This window comes from Stegostoma tigrinum, chromosome 5, assembly GCF_030684315.1.
Source record: "Stegostoma tigrinum isolate sSteTig4 chromosome 5, sSteTig4.hap1, whole genome shotgun sequence".
NCBI lineage: Eukaryota > Metazoa > Chordata > Chondrichthyes > Orectolobiformes > Stegostomatidae > Stegostoma > Stegostoma tigrinum.
In genome coordinates, this window is record NC_081358.1 from 47,284,719 (window position 1) to 47,311,937 (window position 27,219).

Sequence of the window (27,219 nt, forward strand, 5' to 3'; positions counted from 1 at the left end):
ATGAGTTCTCACTTAATATCCACAAACTGTTCTTTTGGAAGAATGATCACTAAATCAGCAAAGGTTAGGCAAGGGCAGCAACTAGAGATCAAGTTTAGATTAATGTGGTAGGCTAGTCAAATCTACAAAGTCATACCAGGGAAAAAAAACTTATAAATTCATGATAAACATTTCGACTTCAACAGTGATTCCCATCACATTATTATAAAATATGTCACAGCTGCAGGTGTTAGCCTGCATTTTGCTATCACAAATTCAATCTACGCCAAGATTCCAAAGATATTTCTTCAAACCCACAGCAGTGGTACTCATCAGTTTGGAAGGAAAGAGGTCTTCTCATAATTTACTCTATTCTCTATTTAAGGGAGAAGTTTGTTGCATTTTCTTTTGTATTGTGCCAGCTGGCTTTCCTTATTTCAAATTGCAAATGATAGCTGAACATGTAACATAGATTTTGTTTTTGTAACTCGCCTAGCACTCACCCTTCCAATGAAGATAGGTTTGAAACCAATGAAATTAGCTCAGCACAAAGGCAAGAAATTAATTGCTATTTATATTATTAAATATCAATACACACAATGTGTCAGTATTTCGTGCAAGATACTTCCTTATTTACAGCATCTCAGCTGTATTGCAAAAAATGGAGCAGAAGATGGATAACATTTTCTTTGTTTCTATGACAAGACTTTGAAAAATAAAAATAAACTCCATGTATTTCACAGAATCACAAATTGCTACAGTGTGAAAGCTGGCCATTTGGCCCAACAAGTACACACCGACCATCCGAAGAGCATCCCCACCCAGACCCCTCTCCCTACCCTTTCCCTGTAACCCTACATTTCCCATGCCGAACACACCCAACCCATTTATCCATGGAGACTATGGGCAATTCAGCACGGCCAATCCACCTAACCTGTATGTCTTTGGACTGTGGGAGGAAACTGGAGCACCCAGTGAAAACTCACGCAGACATGGGGAGAATGTGCAAACTCCGTATATGGAGTGGAATTCAACCTGGGTTCCTGGTGCTGTAAGGCAGCAGTGCTAACCAGTAAGTTACTGTATCACCCCAATTATTTTTTCCAAAACCAACATTATATTTCAGAGCATGACAATCCTACTTCAAAGTCCAAATATAATGTTGTCTCATTCATTATCTATCTGGTTGGAATGCCAGGCTTCCAGGAATTCCCTGCAATTCCAGGAGGCCTGGCATTCCAACCAGAACTCCACTAACAAACACTAGACCTGATATACAAACCACTGAGAACCAGAACCAGACGTAATGCCAACTACCCCAGCAAACACAGGCATATAAATAATAAGCAGGACAGAACACCGATGCTTTACTGGAGGCGCACTGACAATGTTAGCTAGCAGGGTGACAAAACAACACAACTAAGCACACCAGCTCAGCAAGCAAGTCTACAACGTCAGCCATGGTAAGTGGTGAAGCAGCTAGCTACCCACACAGTGAGCTTTCTCTTCTAGCAATCAATGCAATCTGTCGTGGGGTAGGGGGACTAGGTATGGTGGTAGCGGTCAGCTTAGTTTGGTTGGTTGATTGATTGCTGGATTGCAATACAGATTGATGCCAACAGTGTCAATTCCTGCACCAGGTTATTATGGAAGATTTTTCTCAAGCTCTCCCTTCACCTGAGGCATTGAAGCTCCCATATTAAAGCACCACCAGTCCTCTCTCTCTCTCTCTCTCTCTCTCTCTCTCTCTAGAGCGGGAGGGGGAGGGGTCTGGCATGACTATGATGACTTCAGGCAAAGCAGCAAATGGCATCCTGGCTGATGAGCTGATATGTCAATGACAATTTCCTAAAGTGATCCTTGTCTGGCAGGCATACGCCAAAAAGAAATGTACATCACAGCCAGGTAAATCTTTAATTTGATTCAAATAAGCATAGTCACAGAGCTGTATGATACAGAAACAGACCTGTCGGTCCACCTCATCCATGCCAACCAGATGTCCTAAATTAATCTAGACCTGTTTGCCTGCATTTAGCCCATAACCATCTGAAACTATCCTTTTTGTATACTGATTCAGGGTAAAAGGCTATTTGGCTCATCTAGTCTGCTTCAATATTCGATCACAGCTGATATGTTTCTCAACCCCATTTCTCCTGCCTTCTCCCTGTAACCCTTGACCCCCTCAACTGTCATGAAAGTATCAATATCTATTTTAAACATACTCAATGATTTGGCCACTACAGCCCTCTGTGGCAATGAGTTCCAGGGATTAACAACTCTCTGGCTGAAGAAATTCCTCATCTCAACTATAAAGTTGTCTCTTCACTCCGAGACTGCCCCTTCAGGTCTTAGTGTCTCCTACTAATGGGAACATCTTCTCCACATACACTCTATCCTGGCCTCTCAGTATTCATGGGCCAACAAGTTAAACAAACAAGTTCAAAATAACAATTTCTTTGACAGAATTCAGAAATAGGTTGACCATAGCTTTAGTACTTCGGTACACCAAGAATACAAAGTATGTTTTTCCCCAACATCAGCTCAATAACTGCTCTCCTTCCATATGCTGTATTCCTAAAAATCTAGGAAACAAATTAAGAGAAGAATTAAGGACAAAGCAGCTCACTTGATTGGCTCCACATTCACAAGCATCTACTTCCTCCACCACCAACAATCATTAGTAGCAACGTGTACTATCTACAAGACCCATTGCAGAAATTTATGAAAGATCTTAGGACTGCACCTTCCGGGCCCACAACCGCTTCCATTAGAAGGACAAGGACAGCAGATACATGGGAACACCCTCAGCTGCAAGTTCCGCTCCAAGCGACTCACCATCCTGACTTGACAATATATTGCCTTTCCTTCATAGTTACTGAATCAAAATCCTAATGGCATTGTGGGTCTACCTATGCGCGTGTCACAGGAAAGAATTAAAAAATCTCAGATTAACTACTACCTGTTTAAGCATAAATGCAATAGAAGTGTGCCCACCTACTTATTTCCAAGTTAGCTTCGTATGCTCTGATTTCAGTTAGATGCAGCCTTTATTTCAGGCAAAAAAATTCAGTTTATTTCATTTTTGGAGATTTATTTTCTTGTTTTATTTAAGGAAGCTGCAAAACTGAAACACATTTACTTATGTCTGAACAATGTCCACCAACATCAAAATTAACTCCTCCAATGAAACTTCTTCAAACCAAAATGTAAACTCACTCTTTCTCTCTCTCTAGTGAAACTGTGCAACTTATTAAGGGTATCCAGCATTTTATGGTCTCCTTTCAGATATTCAGCTTCCATGTCATTTTACTTTCCTAGTAGCAATATTAGTTTCAATGCTACAAAAGACAAGCTTCAGTAGCAAATTATAGTGATGCTCATTCTCTGATAGGAATTTTAAAATAATTTACAATCACTTCTGCATTGGTCCCATTTAATCTGGCATGAGATGAGCACCATAAATCAACTTCCAGTATGTTTGCTGTCCCATTCACCTCACTGCAAAGAGAAAATTTTCTGAGGGCTTAAGAATCTACTGCTTAGTCTGGAGTCAGATTTAGAAGTGTAACCACCATGAGTTGTCCAATGATAATCTAGAATCTGGCTAAAGCAGTGGCAGTGCAATTCAGTTTTCTTACCTTCAATAAACTAATTTATAAAAACATATTGGTTTCATAGATATGCATTAAGATTCTTTTACAAAATGCAGGGTCAACTGCTGAAATGCATGCGAAAAGTAATCTTTAATCGAGACTTAACAATGCAACAAAGGCAGGCTTTATTCAAGTTATCTTTTGGCTGGCTTGGAACAAGCAGGTTTTCAGCTGTGGGCCAAAATCCAATACAATGATTTGTACAGGAGCACACACCTGTCTAGGTATTGTGTACAAATTAAAGGCTATGAGTGAATAACACAATTGCTTCTAACAAAACTAGTTTGAGGTCACACACTTTTATTCCAGCAGAATAATGTTCCCTCTAGCTTTTCCTCCAGCCCAAATGCAAGAAAACACAAGTCATCTAACTGTGAGCATTCCAAATTAAAATCCACTTTCAAACTTATAATTGTGAACTTGAAGCACAGATTAACCTAATTTACAGGCACAAGAATACCAAAGATGGCCAAATGCAGATGTTCAATAAATACTAAGCAATTTACAGCAACTGAAAAGATTACAAATTAAAAAGCTAATTCTGTATTGTACCTGTTGGGCAATTTTGTGGATATTAATTAAATACATCATTAACAAAAGAGAACCAAAATTGGAAAAAGCAAAACCTAAGTCATCATCAGAATATGACACGTGACCATGTTCCTATGGCAACCAAGGTCCTTGAATCCCCGCGTCAAATGCACTGAATATTTGCACCACCGTGTCTGGCAGGCCGTTAGCTCAAACAAACTACAGTTGAATACAGAAGATTTTGCAGCTTATGCAGTTATTTCAGATGCCATACTCTTAGCATTTACTGTATTCATACAATACATTAGGCTGATAGATGCTTGTCACATTCAACTTGGCTCAAAATCACAACTCAGTCCGATTGTGTGCCTTCCAAATTGTTTCCTTAGATTTGGCAAGTTTGCCATCTCCCACTGAAAAGCATGCCTGGATTTGTACCTATTGATGCTGTTTCCTTGACTTGACAATCAGCACACTGACAAATGCAGACAGCTTTGTGTACAGCTACACAAACAGGATTTGTCACCTTCTCATATTTTCCAGGTGGCTCTCAACAAATTAGACTTTGGTAAGAAATATTTTGCTCAACAAGATAGGATGAACTCAAAAATCTATTCAATGTAAGCTTTTCCTCCCCAGGACACATCAAGTTCTACAAATACTACAATTAGACAATAATAGGTTATAGTAACTAAGTAAATAAAAATTTCCAATTTCATCTTTGAAATCCCTTAACATTTCTCATTTTATCAACTTAGCTAACTACCCTATTCTAACTGATGCTATATTACAAAGAAACGTCTGAAAACCAACTTTTTGATGATGCAGCTTCCACATTTTGCTCACTCATCCTTTGCAGCACTGCACTTCTGCAAGGGAAATAGAAAAGAAAACTCATCCTGACCAATTCCACACATGTTTCAACCATAACATAAGCAGTATTTGAGAGGAATTTACAAAATACAGCAACTTTTGACAGGAAATATCACTTAAAAATAAATACAGAAACATCGAAAAGAAAAAAGGAACTGCACAACAGTCAACTGAAAAGGTACACTCCGCTGGTAAACAATTCAGTCCAAAATAAAGACAGCACTCGGTTCAACAGCAACTCAAGAAAACTTCAACTGGAAAAAGTACAGAACCCAATCATTAAATTGTTTTGCTATCACTTTGGAGGGAGTGGATGTTGTGTTAATTCCTATTTTATGTTATATTTTATAAACAGCCAAAAAAAACTGTCTTGTATCACAAAAATACAGGCAACCAAGCAGAACATTATCCAAAGCCATTTGTGGTGCAACAGGTTAATATGAATAAAATAAAACAAATGTAAACAAAACAGGCATCACTGTAAGGCAAAATTATGCAAAAATACCTGGCTACTGGGAGATGGTTGTCCCATGAAGCCTCTTGTCTTGTATATAGTTAATATTACCCTATGGAATAAAGGGTAATAATGTTTGCCTACAAATAGGCATCCCGCAATTTTTATCAGGCCCACTTCCAGACAGTTCCAAATTACTAAAGTAACACACACAACTCAAAAGTCAATTAATTTCCTAACCACAAAAGCCATATAAACGGATTTTTATTCTAATTCTTAGGATTTAAATAATACTACCAAGTTTAATTTCAGATGGTCCATGACATTCTCCATGAATCAATACAATACTTAGGATAACAATATCCTCAAAAGAACCTAACCAGAGCAATAGGAAACATGGTTAGCAAGCCGTAACAGAGATGCTAGATTGACCAGCATCAGCAGTTTCTGAGATAACACGGTGTGAAGCTGGATGACCACAGCAGGCTAAGCAGCATCAGAGAAGCAGGAAAGTTTGACGTTTCGGGTCGAAACCCTTCTTCAGATGCAAGACCCTCCAATGGTTAGCAAGCTTGTGGATGACACCAAAATGAGTGGTATAGTGGAGACTGAAGAAGGTTATCTAAGATTACAAAGGGATCTTGATCAATTGGACCAATGCACCAAGGAATGGCAAATGGAGCTTAATTTGGATAAGGTAAGGTGCTGCATTTTGGAAAGACGAACAATGACAGGCATTATACAGTTAATGGTAGTAAGGCCCTGGGGAGTGTTGTCAAAGAGAGAGACCTAGGGGGTAACTTGCATAGTTCTTTGAAAGTTGTGTCACAAGTAAACAAGGCATTTGGCATGCATGCTTTCATCGCTTAGACCCCCGAATATAGGAGTTAGGATATGATGTTCCAGTTGTACAGGACATTGGTGAGGCCACTTTTACAATACCGTGTTCATTTCTGGTTGCTCTGTTAAAAGAAGGATATTATTAAATTGAAAAGATGGTGGAAAAGCTTTACAGGGATGTTACTGGAACTGAAGGGTTTGAGTTAGAAAGACAGGCTGGATAGGCAGTAACTCTTTTTTTTACACTGGAGCATAAGAGGTTGAGGGGTGACCTTACTGAAGTTTACAGAAGTATCAGGAGCACGGATAAGGTGAACAGCAAAGGGCTTTTGCCTAGAGTAGGGGAGTTCAAAACTACAGGATGTGGCTGCTTCGAAGAGGATGCAGAGGAGGTTCACCAGGATGTTGCTTGGTATGGAGGGTGCTAGCTATGAAGAAAGGTTGAGTAGATTAGGATTATTTTCATTAGAAATACAGAGGTTGAGGGGGGACCTGATTGAGGTCTACAAAATCATGAGAGGGATAGACAAGGTGGATAGAAAGAAGCTTTTTACCAGAGTGGGGGGAATCAATTACTAGGTCTGATGAGTTCAAAGAGAGAGGAGGAAAGTTTATGGGAGATATGTGTGGAAAGTTCTTTATGCAGAGGGTGGGTGGTGCCTGGAATGCGTTGCCAGCGGAGGTGGTAGACGTAGACACGATAGTGTCTTTTAAGATGTATCTGGACAGATACATGGATGGGCAGGGAGCAAAGGGATATAGACCCTTAGAAAATAGGTGACAGGTTTAGACAGAGGATCTCAATTGGCACAGGCTTGGAGGGCCGAAGGGCCTGTTCCTGTGCTGTAATTTTCTTTGTTCTTTGTTCTACAGGGCATATTTTAAATGTGAGAGGAGAGAGATTTAAAAAGGGAACTGAAGAGGTAACATGTTCGCACACAGGGCGGTTCATATATGGAATAAGCTGCCAGAGGAAGCGGTAAATGTATGTACAGTTATAACATTTAAAAAACATTTAAGTCCATGAATAGTTAAGGTTTATAGGAATATAGGCCACAAGCAGGCAAATGGGACTAGTTTAGCTTGGGAAACTTGGTATGATGTGTTGGACTGAAGGGTCTGTTTCCATGCTGTATGACTATGATTCTATCTGAATGCTTTTACAAAAGTGTACAATTCAGGACAGTGTCCAACTCGAACGTGAACAGGCTTCCACAATATTGTTGCACTTATCTGCATTGGTAGTATAGAGCTCATGCTGGGTGACACTGTGAGATAAACTTAATGAATTACTGCAGTACAGTGGGTAATTTTGACAGGCCCTCTAGCCATAGTGTAACAGTGGCAGAGGGGCTTAATAATCTCCACTGGTAGGGTCACTCATCATACAGAATCCTCTGTCCTGGATAACAGTGAGCATCAGACAGATGAGTCACAAATACTCTATCAAACTCCTGACGTAAGCTGATAGACAGTAGAAAAGCTTTAAATGGTTAAAAGATAAGCAAATCATCACAGAGCAGCTCACCTCTGTAGCTACATTGTTGAATTGGCTGATCTCATTAAGCTTCTGGTCAATGAAAACTACATAATGTTCAAATCTTACTGAATAGTAGAATAGACGTTTAGGGACTTAATTATTGGAAAAGGCACTTGTTTGCATTTACATCACAGCCACTCATCAGCGCAAACCCGAACGCAATCCAGTCAATGCTGTGGTCTGGCATGTGTGATTTCATCATTGAGAGATTTTTGCCTGGAGTTTAACACGCTGGAATTATCAACAAACAGACAGATTGCTTAAGCAGCTTAAAATAATTGGCCTGAGTTCACTTCCCTGAGGAGCTCTGGCAGTAATCCCTGAGTGCTGTAGCGACTGGCATTAATAGCAATGACAGTCATCTTCCCTTGTGTTATGGGAGCCACTGAAGTTTTATTTCCTAACATCCCCCAAACCCACAGCTACCCTAATTTAATTTTGCTGGGCCTCTACAGTAAAATGCAACAATGCTGACTGCAACTACTCACACCTACACTCTGCATTCTGACCTAATGTATATATCTTGTTCAAGACTATGATAAGATCTGAAGAACACCATTTCTGGTGAAATACATATTCAGCATTAGCAAACAAGTTATTGGTGAGTAGATGTGACTTAATGCTACTGTTTGAGTTAATTTTACCATTTCCCATTGAGTTGGCAATGGTAATGGGACTGCTTATTTTTAAGCTTAGACAATAGCATGCCAGTAACAAAAACAAAAGTTGCTACAAAAGCTCAGCTGGTCTGGCAGCATTTGTGAAGAGAAATCAGAGTTAACATTTCTCAGTTCTGAGGAAGGGTCACTGGACCCGAAATATTAACTGTTTTGTTTTCACAGATGTTGAGCTTCTCCAGCACCTTCTGTTTTCGTTTCTGATTTACAGCATCGGCAGTTCTTTTGCTTTTTAAATAATATGCCAGTTCCAGTCCTATTGAGCCGATATCCCAGGTTAGTAAGTATGGTGCCCTTTTCTTAAGTCTATTTGTAACAATATTTATATTCCCTCAAGAAAAAAGCAAACTAATACGATAAATTTAAAAAGCAGGTTTACAAGTTTGGAGCTGAATTAATGGCCTTCAACAATCAAGTAATGGTCCAAAATTGTGCCAAGGCTTTAAGCAAAGCAAATTTTTAAAAATCTTCTCTCCTCTTGAGAATTTATTAAACATTTTCCTTTAAAGTTAATGTATTCCACATAATGTATTTACTGTTTAACACAACAGGTAAAGAAAGATTATTCAAAGAAGTGACACTCCTCAAAACTCAAGGGACGGGTTTTAGCAAGGAAAAAGCATTTCCTATAGTCAGCAGCTTGAACATATTTCATATTAATGTCTGGATACCTAAACTGGCCAAAACATGTTAGCAAGTTCAAACTAAATTGCTAAGTACATGAATAGCAGCTTGTGTCTCTTTAGTTTGTAGCAGTACTTATAAAAGCAGACATACAGGTCCAAAACCAGTCGCAGATATTTTGCAACTGGAAAGCCTAGTTAAACGTTTCTTTACATGATGGAAGTAGCAATTCTCTCAGCAAATAAACACTAGAGTCTGGCTTGTTGAAAAGGCTTAGGTCCAATGTACAAGAAAGCTGATGCTGAAATTGTACATTGAGTTACTCTCCAAACGTAGTTTTATGAACATCCAGCATTGTGTTCAATAACGAACATGAAATTCCAAAAGCAGGAAGAAAATCAAAACTAAAATAAAAGGAAATGTGTGGGCTTTAATAAAAAAAACTTTGTAGCACAGATGTATCCTGAAATCTTGTATTATCAATATCTCATGGCGGGTAGCAACTGCCGAACATGGTACCGTGTGTGTGCACGTGTGTGTGCGTGGTGTATGATCAAAATCACTTTAATGCCTTTTACGACAACAGTGGCGCAAAATGAATCAAGAGCAATGATTAAGTATCTTTACCAGTTACAAATCTCAGATTTTAAAACTTCTATGTAATTCTGACAGTCATAGGAGGTTAATGTGGGGTCAATGTTTGTTTTGCTTTAGAAGTACAAACTGCACAGATTGAAATGAGGAAATTCTTGCTTACTTTGCACTATTTCAGGCCAACCAGAAGCAATATATCAATATTGTACCTACAATAACCTGCCCAGTCAATAGTTCATTGAAATTGGCAGGATAGATTGACAGTATGGTGAGTAAAACATATGGGCTTTAATAGTAGATTCAGGCATAGAATATAGAACCAAGGACCTTGTGTTAAATTTCCATAAAAGCACTTGGTTTTGTCTCATCTGGAATATTACAATCTTACTTTGATTTCATGTATTAAACCATCAAAGTCAAGAACTGAGCTATCCTACTAAGGCCATAACTGCACTTCTATCATCAAAAAAACACGTTCACCATTGGTAACATGTATTCATGCTCAGATTTTCCTTTCTCGTGTTTAAAAAGAAATTCAGATCTTAATGAAAGAAAGTTTGATTAAATTTGATTGAGAAGCCTACTCAATTTTACCCAAACTCTTCTCATGCAATCACCTGCTGTGACATTACACTGTAACAGAGCACCAACACCAGTTACTGCTCATACTTGAACAATCACCACTGAGCGAAGTAAAGAGGTACTACTGGCACTCACAAAATAGGACCCCTGTGAACTGAAGCTGGAGCAAAAAAAATCATCTCTATGCATGGCTAACATATCTATCAAATGATTATCACAGAATGATCACAGCACACAAAGAGGCAATTCGGTCCGTATGTCTATGTTGATCCTCTGGAAAAATGCTTTCTGGTGGAAGTTTTCATTCATATTGCCATTGGTTTATTAGTCAATTACTTTAACTCTGTGCTTTCTGGTTCTCAATCTTACCACCAATGGGAACTGTGTCGACTTTGCCAACAGTCATTGTTTTGAGTACCTCTCTAAAATCGCCCCTTTTCAGGACTGGAGCACAATCCTAAATTCTCCAACCTTTCTGCGTTAAGTCCACATCCCTGGAACCATTCCCATTATTCTTCTTTGGCACTCTCTCCAATTACTTTGCATCCTTCCTTATGTTCAGTGCCCAAAATAGATTGTAATATTCCAGATGAGACCAAACTAAGTGTTTTATAGACATTTAACACAAAGGTCCTTGCTTCTATACTCTACACCTGAATCTACTATAAAGTCCAGAATGCCATATGCTATACTCACCACACTCTTAATCTATCCTACCAATTTCAATGATTTATGTACATATACACCCAGATCCTTCTGTACCTGCCCTCATTATAGACGGGCAAACTAACAATCAAGATCTAAAAACAGGTGTCCGTTCAACAATAATAAATTCGCTCTCAGAGTTAAGTGAGGCTGATAAAGCCAATTCATTATTCTTCTCGAACTTGTTCAAGGTGCTAATGGGCTCCCTTCTTGTATTGTTGTAATCATTATAATGATGGAGCTTAATAAGATATTCCAGAAATATAATCCAGAACCAGCAAATGAACAGCAATACATGCCCACACTTGATTGGGAAACTACAGCTGACGGTGCTCTTATGTCATTATTTCTAGACCTGAGTGGTAAAGGTCACTAGAAATGAGCTATTAAGCTTGGTGAATTATAGCAGTGTATTCTGGGAAGCAAAAGAAGCAAACTGTTTTATCATGCATGATGAAAAATCTGCTGCAGCTGCAGAGTGGGGTATTTTATTACAGTGCAAATAGAGCTCTTCTAGATGATGGAGAAGTTTTGAGCATTCATGAGGTAAGGTTTCATATGTGAATAGCAGTTTAAAAAAATGAAATTATATGGTCTTTATCTGAATGAAATAGCATCTCCAATAGGGCAGACAAATTAGTGATAAAGACAAACGGTTTCAAACTAATTACCGTTTCAGAGACTTGGTTACATAGTGACTAACATTGAAAAATAGATGTTACAAGGATCACATATCAGAAAAGATGACCACAAGGTAAATTGACCTGGGGAAACCATGTTGGTAAACAATAACAAAGTCATCAGTGAGGAAAGATCCTAACCCAAAAGGTCATGAAATAGAATCAGTATAGGTAAACATTAGGAACAGCAAAGTTCAGAAAACACTGGTGCAGCCATTATTGGACCCCCTTAAGTGGTGATACTGTTGAACACAGCCTAATGGAGTACACATAAGGTGGCAATGTAATAATGAATGGGGTACTTTAATTTTCATGTAAACAATCAAACCAGAAAAGGTGCTCTTGAAGCTGAGTGTAAAATACTTCTGTGACAGTATCATGAAGCAATATCTTATGGACTCAAATAGAGATAAAGCTATTTTATATGTAGCCTTGTGTAATGAGGCAAACTTAATGAGCAATCTCACTGTAAAGGTCCATTGGGAACTAGTCATCATAATGCAGTTGAATTCATGTTGAGATTGAAAGCAACACATTTCAATCATAAACAAGTACCTTAAACAAATCCAATTACACAGTTCAAGGGGAGAACGAGCTACGTTTGTGTGAACAAACTAAAGATATAACTGTGAATTAACAGTAGGGAAAATAATTAAACAATTCAAAATATTCACCAAAAATGCATGCCATTGGGACACAAAATCTCAGCTTAAAGATCCATCTGTGACTTACTCTGGACGTTAAGCACAGCATTACCTTAAAAAAAGGACTACAAGGTTTCTAAGAATAGCAGAGAATCTGAGGATTAGCAATGAAACCTGCTGAAGAGCCACTAAAAACCTATTTTAAAAAAAGGAAAGACAGAATGTAAGAACAAACTAATAAGGAATACAAATTCAGTTTGCAAGAACATTTTACAAGCATATAAAAAAGGAATGGAGTAACTAAAGCAAATATTGGTCCCTTAGAAACGAAGGCAGGAGATATTATTGAGGTATGAGGAAATGGCAAGACTTTGAACAAATACCTCGAGTTTGCCTTCACAGGCACAAGTCAGATACCAGAAGCAGACGTTGTCCCAGTTGGTAAGATATGAGGACATCAAGAAAACTATCAACAGAGAAAACATTACAAGAGAAACCTAAGGGTCTAAAATCTGATAAATCCTCAATCCAATTGCCTGCGCTGGAATAAAGAAAGCTGTAGAGGATCTTCTGATTAGGATTTTCTAGAATTCTCTAGATTCTGGAATGGTCTGAAACAGATTGGAAGTTAGCAAAGATGACATCACTAATCAAGAAAAGAAGCTGATAGAAAATATTCAGTTAGCCTGGCATCAGTCAATGGGAAAATGCTGAAATGTACTACTAAGGAAGACTTAGTAATGCACTTAGAAAGTAACAGTATAATCAAAATCAACAGGGCATTATGCAAGGCATTGATAAGGTAAATAGGAGATGACATGTACCTGGACATTCCATAGGCATTAGAGACGGTCAATTGGCAAGATAAGGGCTCATAGAATCAAAAGTAATATGGTTAATCAACTGCAAACAAACAATGCACATAAAAGAGAGGTATTCTGAAGTTGATAGGCTGTGACTATTGGGAGTGTTGCAGGAGCAGTGCTGGAGCTTCAGCTGTTTCAAACCTTATTAACGGCTCAGACAAAAGAAGGCCATGTACCTAAGCTGGAGTCGAAAGTGTCAGTAGAAGTGTTAGCTGTGAGGAGGACAGAGGCAACAAAGAGATCCGGACAGTTTAGGTGAGTCGGCAAAAAGATGGTAGATGGTGTATAACATGGAGAAATGTGAGGTCCTTTGGCTGTCAAAGTAAAATAAGCAGATTTTTCTGAAAAAGAATGGCATTTCTAAATGCTAATGTTCAACGAGATGAGTGCTTGCACAAGAAACACAAAGGTAGTATGCTACAGAATTGAATATTTTTTCACTAATTATTTACTGGCTTCAGTCAAAAAAAGTTGAACTTATGTTTAATTACGGTCGGTCATAAAACTATTATTTCTCTGTGACAAAGGCCACAGAATGTCTTGGTAATGGATATATCCATCTTTTAAGTACAATTTTTTTAAAATGATAGTTGAGAATGTAAATTCAATGACTGTCTAAAACCACTGCATGCATTACAGAGCTCAGAGGGAAAGTCTGAAAGGTTACACCTGGAGAATGTCATTGGAACTTCAGACAGCAACACTCCAAAGAGGGGGTTGCCAAAAAAATTGATCTGTGATCATCTGTGGATTATGTCTCAGGCTGCAGGTTGAAAGAAAGGCAGTTCTGGGTGAAAAAAATGTTTGTATTTTATCCTTCCAAAAATACACAAGAAACAGGGTTAAAAACCAACGGAAACCGCAGCCTATGCGTGTTGTAGTGCTGGTATGCTAGTGAGCTAACATGTCATTTGAATTGCATTGTGCTGAAGTGTGCTGTGAACAGTTAATTGAAGAACCAAGGTATTTCAAATAACCACGCAACTGCCAGAGTCAGCGCTATTGGAATCATTCACCTTAATGGCCTCTCAATGTTTCAAAATCTATTCATAACAGACAAGCCAAAAGACTGTTTCTTTTTTACCTTTACTTTCTGTACTCACCTTTCATATGTGTGTCTCTCACGTTTTATCATCTTTTCTCACACTTCAACAGCAAAAAATACATTCTTTCTATAACTGAAGACAGCCTGGTTACATTGACACTTTTTAAACCATAAATATATTTGAGTTTGGAAACCATATCTACAAGGAAGGCAACTTCTTTAAATTAATATTGCTGTGATTAATTGAGAATGGCTGAGTAAAGAAGCAGAACAAGTTTATTCCTCCTTACCAAGCAGCGTAAAACAAAATGGGGGTCCTTGCCTGGGGAACAATATCATTTCCTCTCTCTGAGAATTCCAAAGGGTCTTAACCCTTTATCTCAGAGGATTGCAGCTCCATTGCTGATTATATTTAAAGCTGGGACAGAGACAGATTTTAGCCTCTCTGGAATTCAAATGACATAAGAAGTGGGCAGGAAATAAAGTCAAAGTTTAAGATCAGAACAGTAACACTGAATGATTGGGCAGACTTGATGGGCTGTATAGTCCACTCCTCCTATCTAATCTTCATCTACCTAATGAGCTACTCTTCTTAGATTATCCAGCCTATTCTCTGCTTTTGCAGTCACACTGTTGACATAGCTGGTTGAGTTAAATTTCTGAGCATCAGTCATTCCCAAAATGCCTATGGGGAACACTTGGCATCAGTAATTGACAGTTATCTTACTGTAACTGCTAGTCTCTTGTGATGGAAATGCTAAATTGTTCAAATACTGATATTATATTGTCTTGCAAGGTAACATGGGCTGCTTTATTAAGGAGGAGTTCTGGATAGAGCTGAACACTCAAATTATCAGCAAAAGGCTCCACTCTGGAGCACTAATAAAGCAGATGCAAGAAAGTGAACTAAAACAGTTCGGAAAAACCTCTGTCATGCTATTCTGGGCCTCTAACAAATACTGTCATAACAAATCACTTTTCTTGGTGTCACATATGTTGCTGGCAATGGAGTCTTTTCTCTGACACCCAATGATCTAAGCTTTGCTAAGGCGCCACAGTATTTTAATGAGTTGAATGTGACTTTGATATTAAGTGCAGCTCCCTCATCAGGCATTCAGGGCTTGCATCCCTGTCTAGATCAAGTCTGTGCTAAGATCTGGAGTCAACAGACACTAGCAGAACTAAAATAGAGTGCCAATGAGCGGATATTGATGTCTAGTCAGAGCTTGATATCATGATGACAACTCCAACATGCTACTGATTAAAATTAGAGCTGATGGCTTGATAATTTAGCTGGCTAACATTAATCTTGTCTTTTGCGGATGGAACATAACTATTCTCCACACTTAGATAAATGCCAATATGATAACTCTACTGGACATTTGTCTGGACAAGGGCATGCTGATACAATGGTTAAAACTACAACTAGGACACTAAAAGGGCCAACAGTTGCTGTGGGTTAGTTCAGTCACTTCTTAGACGTTGTGTGAAATCAACACAATTCAATGGGCATTTAATGCAGTTACAGATGGCACTTTCAGAAAAGCTCAAGCAAGATCATTCAGTGATTTGTCTCATCGGTAAACAGACATATTTCAACATAAACTCCTTCTGTTTTCCATGTAGATCCACATGATTTCAACGTTATTTTTGCTATAAAATTAATATTTCCACATTTTTAAAGAAAGTAACAGCTACCGTGTTGAATTTTTGGTTGGTTCTGTGGTTGAAGTCAACATAGAAATTTGAATGTCCTATAGTCCTAGGCAAAATGAAAATGGCACATGGTCCCAGTGCAAGTCTACAAAGCTGTTTGTACAAACAAGTGCTATCATTAACTCTGGAAGAAGAAGTCCCTTCCAATAACCGTTAGCATTAATCACATTTGTTTTCTACACCAGCATAAACGGATTATGCCAAGACTATTCCAAAGCCAGTATCATTGACTGCAGGTACTGAGACAATGAGCTCTTCAGTTCAGAAGAGAACGGGAAAAAATATAAAATAAATTTGGTTAAATATCGATTATCACAGGCAAAATAAAAAGCTTTATTTTTGAGAATAAACTGATTTTGGAGTACATCTTACATCACGGCTAAGTGAACTCAAACTGAGGTCAACTATTTCAGACCATGAGCGCTGTTCCACAACCATTTTGATTCTGTTTTACTGCTACATGCTGGTCTGAATCTTGCTTTTCACATTTTTGCTTCCAGTCAAAACTTCTTCATTATTCTGCCTTTCATTCTCACTCTAGTCAAATCTTTGTTCCTTTATTACAATCATTACCACCCCTTTTGCTTTGTTATGTTTGATATGTAACCGCTCCCATTTTCTATCCCCAGACACTTCCTTCATTCTTCATTGCCTATACTCTCATCCAGTAACAGAAAATCTACCACGTTTGCCTCCCTTCAGTTCTAAAGAGCCTAATACTTCTTTAAACATTTGCTTAGTTCCTATATCCTCAGATGCAGCCAGATCCACTTAAATATTTATAGCACTTCTGATTTTATTTTAATAGCATATTTGACCTTTTCAATGATATTCTGAAGCTGACCACAGTTATTCTATGAGAAAATAAATCACACCATGGTTGCAGTAACCAAGTAAAACAGAAAAGCAATGCTTATGAAAAGGTGAAGATCAAATTTTTGTATTAGTTGCCCCTTTAAGTCTATAATTTAAAGGTTGATATTTGGCAGTACCTAACAACTAAATTCATGCATTAAACATGGAAAGTATTATACAAATGGAACCTAGCTGGAAAGCAAGACATCCAGTTAAAATCTGTCACAACCTACTAAACAGAGGACTGCCTACCACGTGTATTCGTAGCCATGTCTGCCACTTTCTGAAATGCATCCAAAAAGGCCGCAGCAGCCATCACGGTTGTCCTAGAACAGAAATAAAAACCATGAACACTGATTTATTAATTCTATTCTGTTTATTTTTAAATGGTAGTTCTACATCATTGTAGTCTCTACAGGTTAGATCTTCTTCTTGGCTGCTGGGACACAGTTCGATAAAAACCATCAAGTGAAATAATGGAAGAATTATAAAGACAATGTGCCCAATTTTGTGGCCACAGCATCTACCTCATCAAATAAAAATCAAAAGAACTGCGGATGCTGTAAATCAGGAACAAAAACAGAAGTTGTTGAAAGAGCTCAGCAGGTCTGGCAGCATTTGTGAACCAAAAATCAAAGTTATCATTTCCAGTTCGCTGAGTTTTTCCAGCAACTTCTGTTTTCCTACCTCTTCAGGTTCTTCAAATCAGTTCTGAACAGTAATCTATCAAATCTTGCTTTAAAAGGCAGTTGCAGTATGAGAAATACTGGAAGCTCATTGCTGCTACATGTAATATCCACTCCCTGGTTTGCAGTTCAAGGAATATTTACATAAGTAGAAATACTTAATGCCTTCAATGGGAAAGCAACCTGGAAGATCTATCTTTGAAGAATTTCCACAGTACTTCCCAGTAACGCATACCACTCAGCTATATCTGAATGATCACCCTAAAGTGAAAGTTCAAATTAAAACTTTGCAGTAAAACATAAAAACTGGTTCAAATAACTGCCTAATAAATTGTAAATAATAATTAAGTTATTATTCAAAGTATACATCCCACAGGGGAAAGGGACATGCTTGCCAGAAGTAAGATCAAGAACTTAAATGAAAAAAAACCTATTTCACACACCATTGAAACAGGAGGGATTTGATTCTATGTAAGATTTTGCTTACAGAAAACTCATCAGATTGCTACAACAAGAATCAAATGCACTCAAACTTACCCTTGCTGCACTTCTCACTAGAAAAGATCAAGAGATGTATACTACTATCCAAATCACTAAGCTCAACTTATTGACAATAGTTATCAAGAATTGTGTGAAGACCATTATACAAGTTTAATTCATATTTTGGTTTCTTTTTGTGGCTTTAGAGTTCTTCGGAGCTTGGTGCTAAAGAGTCTGGAAGACTAAGTGCTTATTAGCATTTGCATTTACTTGAGATCTTACAACTTTGAAGTGAAAAGCTGGGGGAGAATAATTCACTTCATTAAAAAGCTAGAGAAAAAAATCTGCACTGTTGCCTCGTCACAGGGATCCAGTGACACAGTGACAGAGCACTTCAGAAACACAGTGCGTGCATTGGTGTGGAGACTGCTCAACTCTCTAACAAGAAATCTGGCAAACGAAATGCTAGAAATTGAGCTTAAGGAACTTGTATTTACTCTGAAGTTAATGAAATAGTGAGTTTAGTTTGTCTTAGGTATTTCAGGACACCTGGGTTTTTGTAAAAATATTGCTGAGCAAAAAGAAACTGGAACTTTGAATCATTTTCTAATATTTGTAGGGAAACCTTTCAATTTTTGTTTGTCTAGTGTAATATAGTTCAGCTTGTTCCCTTGTTGGCTCACTGACCTCCACAGTTAATATCTAACGAGTCACGTTTCATTATCGGATCTGACATGTCCAGTATTAATTTCAGCTGGGACTGTAACAATTACATGAATTGTATGTTTTCCCCAGATAATAGTGGATTTGTTAAATAGGCTGCCTATTCATAACACAAAAGGAAAATCATTTCATTGCTTCCAGCAAGAGCCAAGGTACATTTATGATTAGGGCAAAGATCACCTCTTACAGCAAAAAGTGCACAACAATTAGTCAGAACTAAAGTCATGTGCCAGAACTAACTTCAATCATTTAAAGGATCAGAGGGAAACTTTTCAAATTTCTTTTCTGAGATGACCTGGATTTCTAATCCATGTTCCCCACTTTTCCTAAGAGACCGCATCACTTTTGAATGAAGTGGCTAATGTAATCATAGATCAATTTTTGCTCAGATATTCAACAAGTCAATATTGTTTTTTGCAGGAGACTTTCAAATTGGTAGCTAAAGCTTCAAATTGGTAATTTCCTGCAACAAAAGCATTTCAGATATAATTAACTATCTAAAATTTGGTTTTCACTAATCTGTCTTCTTGCCAAAATCAGTTGTGTGTCTAATACGAACAGAAAGGAGTGTAAACAAATAGACTGCTTTAAGTGTTAACTATAAAGAAAACAGAATGATTCTGAAAACCATTTACACAGAACATCCAAACACTAGGTGATTCTTTTTATAGTTTCGGCACGTTCTTCCAAAGTGACACCAAAGTGGTCTCCAACTGCATCCTCTTTTTGCCGGGGATTAAAAGTTCCTGATTCAGTCATTTCCATTCAAGTGAAATAGTTAGCCAGAAATGAAGAATAAGACTTGAAAACTCTTTAGAATATATAAAGTTTTGCATACTAAGGGGAAAAATTCATACTCTTGATACATGCTTTCAGTTAAGCAGGTGAAGCCTTTTGTAATTTGAAAACCTGTGCAAGTATTTAACTGTTGCAAATTTAAAATGCAGGCACACCAATATGACCATGTTAACAAAGTGTGGAGCTGGATGAACACAGCAGGCCAAGCAGTATCTCAGGAGCACAAAAGCTGACATTTCGGGCCTAGACCCTCTCTGCCTGAAATAGTAGCAATTGTTCAGATACAGGCACACTAGGTAGAAGCAGCTTAAAGCACTCATTTTCGGATAGAAATCTAAGTGTCTAAACTTCCTTCAGAACCAATTCAAGACAGTAGCAGACACTGCAGCAAGGAAATGAGGTGAGAAAATCTGCTTATTAATGAGCAACGATTTTATTCATTTTAAGTACAATTCATCACGTGTCGAAACTGAGTGTCTGTGCTTTGGATCCATTCTCACTTCGTCAAACCATCTGTTCAGTAAAGAGACTAGAGAAAAGGCACGATTTTAAGATGTTCCGACTATTGAGGGAGTGCAAAGAAGTTTTACCAGACTAATTACTGGGACTGCAGATGGAGTGAGATTGGATTGGTTACAGTCACAGCCATAGAAGCAGGGCTATATTCTCGAGTGTGTAGAAGGATAAGGGAATATCTCATAGAAACATTCTAATTGGATTAGACAGCGTAGATGCGGGAAGGATGTTCTTGATGACCAGGGAGTCATGAATTACATGGAATTATTTATTTTTCCAGTTAATAGTGGATTTGTTAAATAGACTGCCTATTTGAAAGACGATAGGAAAATCATTTAATTGCTTCAACCAAGAGCAATGGCCCATTTCTGATTTTTTTTTGGGAGGGGGTGGGGAATGGTTCGCAGTCTGAGGGAGGTAGGTATTTACCGACAGCGATGAGGAGAAATTTCTTCCCCCAGACAGTTTGGAGCAATGCAGCATTGAGTGTTTGATGCTGACATTTGGTAACAAAAAGTAGGAAATGTTAACTGTGCTTCATCGGTTCAAATCCATATGAATATGGAATTGCTTTTCCACGATGCAAATGAAACACTGAGGATAAAATGTATAAGTGTGTTGAGATAGCATCAGCTTTGTCACATCCCCAAAATATAATAATTCCTGATTTTGTTTTTTTGTTTCCAGTCTTTTATATCCCTCCTTTACAAGCAACATTATACAGGTATATCTGACACAGTCCTTTAATAAGAGTATCTAAAGCACAGAGCTTTTTGATTTTAGATTTATTCTGGATGTTTTCCTTACTATTTTGCAGGTACCATGGCTAAAATTGCCACATTTTCCTGCAAAAGTAAAAAGTATTTAAGCTTACCTATTTTACCTATATTTCAGGTGACCAGTATATCATTTCACAAGTTGTGTGTTACGGCAGTTGGGATTAAAAGTCTGCCAGAGTTAGCGCTGCTCCTTTTCAAAACGTTAAGGTTGGCTAGTGTATGTGGGGATGAAGGCAGAGCGAGAGAGGGAGCGGGATCAGGTGAGGGAGAGGCACGGACAGCGCGAGAGAGTGTGCAAGAGCTGGCGTTGGTTAAAACTGAGATCACCACACCTCAGATGATAAGAGAAGTTGAGAAAGGGTGTCCTTCATGGTAACCTAAGCCAGTGCGGGAAGTAAACCCATGTTTGTTAGCATAACTGTACACTGCAAACCAGCCAACGGAAGTGGCCAAACCCTACTTTATTTAAATTTAAAACAGTCGTAAAAGTAAATTACAAGGTTCCTATATCTCAATTACTTCTGAATAATTTAAATAATTAAGAATTAGAGTAGTTCTTCCCGCATTAAACTAATACAATGTATTCAAAAGGGCACTTCTTAACGCAGGTGCTTATTGCAATTAGCATTCTAATCAATTTTCTGTAGCTCACTACAATTTCAAGAAAATGAAGGTAAAGATCAGTTTTGATCATCATCTATACTGCAGGTTTGAGCCACAATTCCCGGATCCTAACACATTCCTTGGCTGGTAACTTGACAGCTTGTCATTCTGACAACATCAGAATTCCAAGTAGTTTGTTCAAAAACAATTTATTGTACAAATTTCCTTTTATCTTTCAAGTGTCTTTTAATTTAAAGCAGAGCCATCACCATCAAGTTATCAGTTTCTAACATTTAGTGCAAAAGATGACACTTTAATGTTAACTTACCTGAGTTGGGACTGCAGCTTACCCGCTTTGTTAATAAAATCTTCCCAGATTGGGTAGCTCCCCTGTGGAAACAAAGAAAATACTGTAAAACACAGCATTTTATAACACCTGCTAATCTTTGTATCACTTATAAAACAATAAAGTTAAACTTCTACAATACACTTGCATCAAAACTCTATGGATATGGGGTAGACCATTTAGGGCTGACATGAAGGTAATGCATCTGTGGAATTTTCTATCACAGAAGACCATGGAGGTTGATTCATTGAATGAGAGAGACATATCTTCTTCGATTTTAAAAGTATCAAGGTGTATGCTGAGAAAGCAGGAATACGACATTGAGTCACAGAGGTCTGTACCAGTCAAAAAACAACCACTTAACTATTCTAATCCCTCTTTCCAGCACTTGGCATGTTGCTCTGTATGCCACGGCATCACAAATGTACATATAAATATTTCTTATATGTTATGAGGGTTTTTGGTGCCACACTCTTACAGGCAGTGAGTTTCAGATTCCCACCACCCACCATGTGGAAAAAAAACACTTCAACTTCTAAACCTTCTGGCTGCTTACCTTAAATCTCTGCCCCTGGTCATGGTCCACCATCCTTGCCATGAAGGGAACAAGTTCCACCCTCTTCACCCTGTCTCTGACCCTCAGCTTTATACATCTCAATCATTTCACCCTCTTAGTCTCCTCTGCTCCAAGAAAGTCAACACTAGTCTATCCACTGTCTTTTCATTACTAATTAACTCTTCACAGAGTCATACAGCATGGAATTAGTCCAACTAGCCCACACCAACCATGTTCCTATACCAAACTAGCTCTACTTACATGCGTTTGACCCATATCCCTCCAAATCTCTCCTATTCATGTACTTATCCTAATGTCTTTTAAATGCTTTAATTGTACCTAAATCCACCACTTCTTTTGACAGATCATTCCACAAACGAACCACTGTGTAAAAACGCTGCTGCTCATGCCTTTTTAAAGTCTTTCTCCTCTCACTTTAAATATAAGCCTTCTAGTTTTGGACTCCCCACCATCGGGATAGGACCCTTGCCATTCACCTTATCCATGCTTTCAAGATTTTATAAACCTCAATAACGTCACACTCAGCCTTCTACGCTCCAGTGGAAAAAGGTCCCAGCCTATTTTTATAACTCAAAGAAACCATTCCCGACAACACCCTGATAAATCTTTTCTGAACTGTTTCCATTTTAATAATATCTTTCCTATAATGCAGATTCCAGAACTGCACACAATATTCTCACTGTGGCCTATCCAAATTTTTATATGGCTCCAGAATTTACATCCTTGCCCTTAAACTCTATGTCTCAGCTAAGAAAGGCAAGTATCCCAAATGCCAACAAGGGTTGGTTAGCTTAGTTGGCTGGGTGGCTGGTTTGCAATGCAGAATGCCACCAAAAGCAAGGTTTTAATTCTGTTAAGGTTACCCTGAAGGACCCTCCTTCTCCCTTCTTTCTTCATGGTGACCCTCAGGTTGAACCACCACCCATCATCACTCTCTCACAACAGAGTAGCTCTGTGGTCAGATCAGACTGTGGTCACTTTACCTTTTATCTCATATGCCTACTTAGCCACTTAACTACCTGTTCTACAATGTAAAGGTACCAGTGATCATGTACACTGGGGTTCCTCTGATTCTGTTCCTACTATGCATCATGTATTCCCTTGCCTTATTTGTGCTACCCGAGTAAATCATCTCACACTTATCCAGATTGAAATCTATTTGGTACCAGCAGCCCAGACTACTGTGACCATATCCTCCTGTAATTAAAGGCAATCCTCCTCACGACTTAACCAATTTCCATATCAGCTGCAAACTTACTGATCTAAATTATTTAAATATACCACAAATAGCAAAAGACCCAACACTGACTCCTGCAGAACCCCAGTGAACACACATTCAAAGTCACCCCTTGATCATCATGTTATCGTTCCTGCCATCCAGCTAATACTGGATCCATTTAGGCGAATCTTCTTGGATCCCAGGGGGTCTTACCTTGACTATCAATCTCTCGTGCATGATCTTATCTAAAGCCTTGCTGAAGTCCAAACAGACTGCACTGATGCATTGCCCTCATCTACACACCTGGTCTCCTTCTTGAAAAATTCAACCAAGTTGATCAGCCCTTAACAAAGCCACTCTGTTGTTCCCGATTAATCCCTGCCTCCTCAAGTGCAGACTGAATCTGTCCCTCAGAATTGTTTCCAACAGTTTCCTCACCACTGAGGTTAGACTGACTGGCCTGTAGTTTCCTCATTTATCCCGTGCTCCCTTCTTAAATAAAAGCGCCATATTGGCTGCCCTCCAGTCCTCTGTCATCTCTCTTGTGGCCACAAATAAATTTAAACTTATTGCCAGCGCTGATGCTATTTCCTCCCTTGCTTCACTCAAAGCCTGGGATACAATCCATCTGGCCCTGGAGACCGTTCCACTTTTAAAAAGGACATTATTTCTAAAAACTTATTTAGGATTTTTCTGTACTTTGTTCTTTCTTATCTCTTTTTTGTTCTCCTAATTTCATTTTTAAGTTTCCCCTCTAGGGCTTCTAATGTTTTGAGCCCTAGTAGCTGCTTTAAGACTACCTTTCTGTCCTGATATCCAGGGCTCATGGCATTCACTGGTCTCATCCTTAGACTTTACTGGAGCATGACAACATAAGACTGACCGTCATCCCTTCTTGAATGTGGCCCACTGCTCTCACATAGTTTGTGTAAATTTATCTCATTAAAATTGGCCTTTCCCCATTATAGAGCCTGATTTCAGGCCGTTCTTGACCTTTTCCATAGCAACCTTGAATCTAACAGAGTTATGATCACTGTCTGCAAAACGCTGTCCCACTTACCCAACTTAAAATTATAGAATCCCTACAGTGCAGGGAGGCCATTCAGCCCATCTGGTCTGCACCAACCTTCTGAAGAACATTCCATCGAGACCCAACTCTTCACATAGTCATAGGTAATGAAACTAAGTTCAGGGCCAGTCCTGCTCTTATATTTTCTTCTTTATACTGGCTTCAAAATTCATCCTGGATGAGTTTTAAAACTTCCTCTCCCTCTGAACATTTCACACTATGATGACCAGTTAAAGTGGGGCAAGTTGAAATCCACTGCTACCATTTTTTTTACATTTCTGAAATTTGCATATACATCTACTCTATCTCTCTCAGACTATTACGATGCCTCCAGGAATGTGATTGCTTCTTTTTGGTTTCTTAAGTTCTACCCACATGGCTTCATTTAAGGAGCCTTCAAAGATGTCATCCCTCCTTACTGCTGGAATTGATTCCCTGATCAAATTGTGACACACCATCCTCTTTTACCTCCTGCCCTGTTGTATCCAATGACTCTGAGCCTTGGAATATTAAGCTGCCAGTCTGTCCTCTCTTAACCATGTCTTAATGAGAGCAATGACATCATATTTTCATGTTTTAAATTTGTGCCCTCAACTCATCTGCTTTGTTCATCAGATTCTTTACATTAAAACAAATGCCATCCAACCTTGTCAAACTCCCTTAAGCCTTCAATGGCCTGTATGTTCTATGCCTTCTTGAGATAGAGGATCAGCCATGATCATGTTGAATGGTAGATCTGGCTCGAAGGCTGTTTGGCTTACTCCCGCTCCTAGTTTCTACGATGCTTTTTCATATTTTCTGCCCAAATATGTTTTGTGTTTTGTCAGATTACTTGGATCAGGGGTAACAGAAAATGGAGAGAAGAACATTAGCCAATAATACAGGAACTAAAACAAAAGTTGCTGGAAAGCTCGACAGGTCTGGCAGCACCTGTGAAGAAAAGAATCAGAGTTAATGTTTCAGGTCTGTTGACCCTTCCTCACAGCTGCAGAATTTAGTGGGCTTTCTTTGGAATTGAATCAGTCCAAGAACTTATATCTAACAGTGGAAGATAGGAATTAACAAACATTTGAGAGATCTGATAATCTGATACTTTGGTAGGTAAAGATAGCTCACTTAGCTCATTTAATGCAACCCGAGAGTGTAAACCAGACTTTGAGGATTAGGTTACTTCCACTAGGTGACCCTGCAAATTACTGTCTACTGTAACCAGCTATACAACCGATTGAAAATTTGTTCATGCTCTATGTTAGTAAATGAAGGTGAAACTACCTTGCACACATTGCATTTTTGAGCCAGGATACTATTAGCCATTAAAATTTTCTTTCTGTACCAGATACTGGCATGTGATGATTATATGGACCTTAAAAGACGCTGGTCTTCCACAAATTCTAGATTCTTATCATTAATGAATGAACTTTTTAAATAAAAATTGTATGACCTGTATGATCACACAAAATCTGCGACGCAAAATGCTGTCTGGCAGATTAACGTGACTGATCAATCAGTTGATGCAATTGTTGCCAGACCCAGTGCTAATTCAGGATCATAGTTATATTACATAACTGACAAATTTAACAGAGCAGGCATTTTCTTCAGCTTATTCCTGAGAATTGAAATGAGCTTCCCTTCCACCAGAAAACTAACTTATCCAAAAAACTGAACCAAATAAAAATATTGTGCCAGAAATGACAATCAGGGTCATTTAGTTAAAGGAAATTTTTAATTCAAAAGGATAGGCTGTATTCACAAGTCAGCCAGTAAATGAGCCAACGAGCACAGTTATTTAAATTGCCAGTCAGTGAATGGCAGATGATAGACACTCACAAGTAGCATAAATCACCATAAAACATGCCTGTTCCTTTGACGTATAGATCAAGTGGCAGCTGTGCAGTATTTATCATTGATGCTTTACAGCATGTGTGCTACACTGAGCTTAATAATGTTTGTTGTCATGTTCATCATTAATGCCTCCTGTAATCTTGTGCATCACCAAAGCCATTGAATAGCTGACAGAACATGCAAGGTGTCTTTATGGAATGTTACATTAGTTGCAGATTTATGAGCATGCAATTATAATTCATTCTGAATACCCAACTTACATGGAACACAAACGCTCATAGAGTCATAGACCCATTCAGCACGGAAACAGAACTTTTGGTCCAACTTATCCATGCCAACCAGGTATCCCAAACGAAATTAGTCCCATTTGCCTGCACTTGGCCCATATCCTTCTCAACCTTTCCTACTCGTATACATGTCCAAATGTTTTTTGAATGTTGTTACATCCTCTATGTGAAGAAGTTGTCCTGGGTCCCTTTTAAATCTTTCCCCTCTCACCTTAAATTTACGACCTCTCATTTTGAATACGCCACCTTTTGCTATTCACCTTTCTACACCCCTAATGATTTTATTAACTTGTATAAAGGTCAACCCTCAAACTCCGATGTTCCGACTAATACTAAATTCAAGAATAAACATTTAAAAATACAGCACTGCAAATTTAAAACATTAACAAAAAAGTGACAAGTTTAAAAAAAAGTCAGCCAAGAACTTCATACAATT

At 38.4% G+C, this 27,219-nt stretch overlaps 1 protein-coding gene across 6 annotated transcripts in view; it reads right to left on the bottom strand.

Moving 5' to 3' along the window:
• LOC125451635 (protein MTSS 1-like) overlaps positions 1 to 27,219 on the bottom strand; it is a 176,337-nt gene that overhangs the window by 138,027 nt on the left and 11,091 nt on the right. For all 6 annotated transcript variants that reach the window (XM_048529001.2, XM_048528998.2, XM_048529000.2 and 3 more), the window contains exons 2-3: positions 21,772 to 21,833; positions 17,111 to 17,184 (exon numbers count right to left, since the gene is read on the bottom strand). In XM_048529001.2, the coding sequence (XP_048384958.1) occupies positions 17,111 to 17,184; positions 21,772 to 21,833 (136 nt within the window). The remainder of the gene's footprint in view (positions 1 to 17,110; positions 17,185 to 21,771; positions 21,834 to 27,219) is intronic.